The sequence below is a fragment of the Lottia gigantea genome (genome assembly GCF_000327385.1).
Source record: "Lottia gigantea unplaced genomic scaffold LOTGIsca_9, whole genome shotgun sequence".
Lineage (NCBI taxonomy): Eukaryota > Metazoa > Mollusca > Gastropoda > Lottiidae > Lottia > Lottia gigantea.
The window spans coordinates 1,721,960-1,724,588 of NW_008710950.1; the positions used below are offsets into that span (position 1 = coordinate 1,721,960).

At 33.1% G+C, this 2,629-nt stretch overlaps 1 protein-coding gene across 1 annotated transcript; it reads right to left on the minus strand.

Annotated features, from left to right (window-relative positions):
* Positions 1–967: 967 nt before the first annotated feature.
* LOTGIDRAFT_155725 (hypothetical protein) lies at positions 968–1,366 on the minus strand (the record flags this gene model as incomplete). The annotated part of the gene is made up of 1 exon (XM_009068255.1): positions 968–1,366. One exon carries the CDS (start codon positions 1,364–1,366, stop codon positions 968–970), a length of 399 nt encoding a protein of 132 aa, XP_009066503.1.
* Positions 1,367–2,629: the final 1,263 nt, after the last annotated feature.

A 2,629-nucleotide genomic window follows, 5' to 3' on the forward strand; every position in this document is an offset into this window, starting at 1 on the left:
TACAAATAATCTTTAAATGTCATTGAACGAATACGGTCGTCTAAAAGTTTACTTGTCAACTAATGGAGATCTCAATTTCAGTTATCCATATCAGTTTTTACTATTAAAATCAGACGTTCGGGTCTTCGATTAAAACAAACTAAAGCTACCTCATTTCGAGAGCATTTTTAACCTTCTGACTTATTATTAATAATAATGACTGGAAATGAACGTCGCTCTAAATTGGAAGTGTTGATTTGTCGAAGAACTGTCGGATTCTAATTTAGAAGATGATTAAAGATGGTAAAACAAGAAAGTTTCTCATTTGACTATCATTTTTGGTTATACATTCGGAATTGAATCAAACTGTTGTACTCCATTTTCTGAACCTATACCCACACATCCAGTCGTATGAGATCCCCAAAAGAGATCATAGTGGTTAATATAGCAGAGGTTAATAAAAGGAAAGCTCTAAAATTCGACCTTGTCTTCATGTGAGGTTTAAGTATATACTTTTCTTCAAAATTGGTCATGACTGATATTTTACTATTTTGAATACATGAATACATATCAAAGTCCGTTAAAATTGTCAGAGAAAATGACTGACAATATACGTCCCCAGAGGAGTGGAGTGGGGTATAGAAAGGATATGGAGGGCAAAAAAGCCAGGGACCTGGTTTTCGAAAGTATCTTACGACTAAGACACGTCTTAAGATGGTCTTACGACTTATCATAGTCGAGTGAACATGCACATGCACACTCAACCTCAGTGTTACTTTCTAGAGATTTAAGTAGTAACCATTTAGACCACTTGGCAAAGGCCTCAAGCCTATATGATAAAAAGTTCAAATAAGACGAATGCCAAAACTTTGATATATGAACAAAATCATATTTGCTCTACTCGATTTTACATACCTTACTCAATGCTGGAACTTGAAGATGAAAACTTTCTACACTTTGACGACGAAGGAAGTGAAGTAATAGAATCTTATTCTTCAGTTGTTTCGCATGTATCTATACCGCCTTCGATTCCAGTAATTGGAGTGTTTCCTATTATCCCAGCTATTTTCTCCTCTACTGCTGAGACTGAATTTGGAGGGGGACCACCTCCAGTCCGTCGTGTTTCTCTCTTATTTTCAGCTAGTTTTTGCTTCGTACTGCTAACGTAGCAAGTCCACTTTTTTCGAATTTCTTCAACAGTTCGGAGATTGTCCGTATCATTAACTGCATTGATCTTGAAACATGTAGCCTCCCATGTTTTCTTTTTAGCACTGTTTGTTACTACATTGCTGTGTTGGCTGAAAAGTAAGGACTTATTCTTCTCCACTTCGTCTATCAAAATTTGAATCTCCTGCGATGTAAAATTCGGACTTCTTCTCTTACTCATTATTATGTATAATAAATATAAATGTATTATTTTTATCCTTATATAGTACTTTCTCAAAGTATTTGCAAAAGCATTTCGTTAAGCGGTTATATGTACTCGATGTCTCACATCTTAAAAGTATTCACAATTAGATAACAAACACATCATGTAAGATAATAAATAAACACGGAGTTCGAGAATGTAAAAGTATAATAAATATACAAACTAAATTCAAACAAATGATCAAACTACGATTTTAATTCATTTTCATATAAAATTTAATGTTGATAATATATTTTGTAAGTAATAACTATAATTTTTATTTCCTATAATTTTTTTATAGTAAATGTTATCACTTATGACAGTCACAAGAGCATCTCAGGTATGACTATCGTAAGACAGCTTTGATTTACATTTTATTACATGTCGTATGATAGTCATAAGATAGTCTTAAAATTTGTCTTACGATATATCATATGACGTTTCTTACGATACTTTCGAAAACCAGGCCCCAGGTCTATGATCTGGTTCAGCAAATATGTAAACGACTGTTTCCTCGAGTTTGATTCATCATTGTATTGAAAATGTTGCAAAGTAGCAAAAAAATGCTACTGGAATAGATGGCTAGTATATAGCTTTTCTGGAAGGTAATGTGTAAAATTAAGATCATAAGACATTCTTTGTACACTGTGTGTGGCTCAGTAAATCATTAAGTGAGCAAAAAAACAAATTATCATTTCAGAGACAAAAATATAAATTAACTCGGGACGCCAGGGGAAATTTTATCATAGTTTATCACCATGTTTATTTTTCAGATCAGTTGAAGAGAACTTGCGAGACAGATATGGCCCCAGGCACTCTAAGAAATGTTTTTAGTGTTAATCCAGATAATAATTGTGATTTTTAGATTTGAACATTACATCACGTTTGAGGAAACGTGAAGGCATCATACAGACGTCTTAATCATTAGTATTACATGAAGAATAATACTTTGACGTTTCTTCTATATAACAATCCACCTATCATTTGGAGTCACTCATGTCTTTTTAAATAGCTGAATGTATCTAAACAAAACAAACGAGAAATTAATTGAACAATATCTGTTGAAGGTTATATTCGAAGATTTGATTAAAAGAACTATATAAAATATCATGAACCCTATTTGTTGTAAGCTTTACTTAACCAACCACACTGGTACCTTACATTCCCCTAATTTGTAAAGTAAGAAATAGTGTTTCTTACAAACATATGGGCAAGTGGCGTTCAATATGGTCTAGCGGCCAT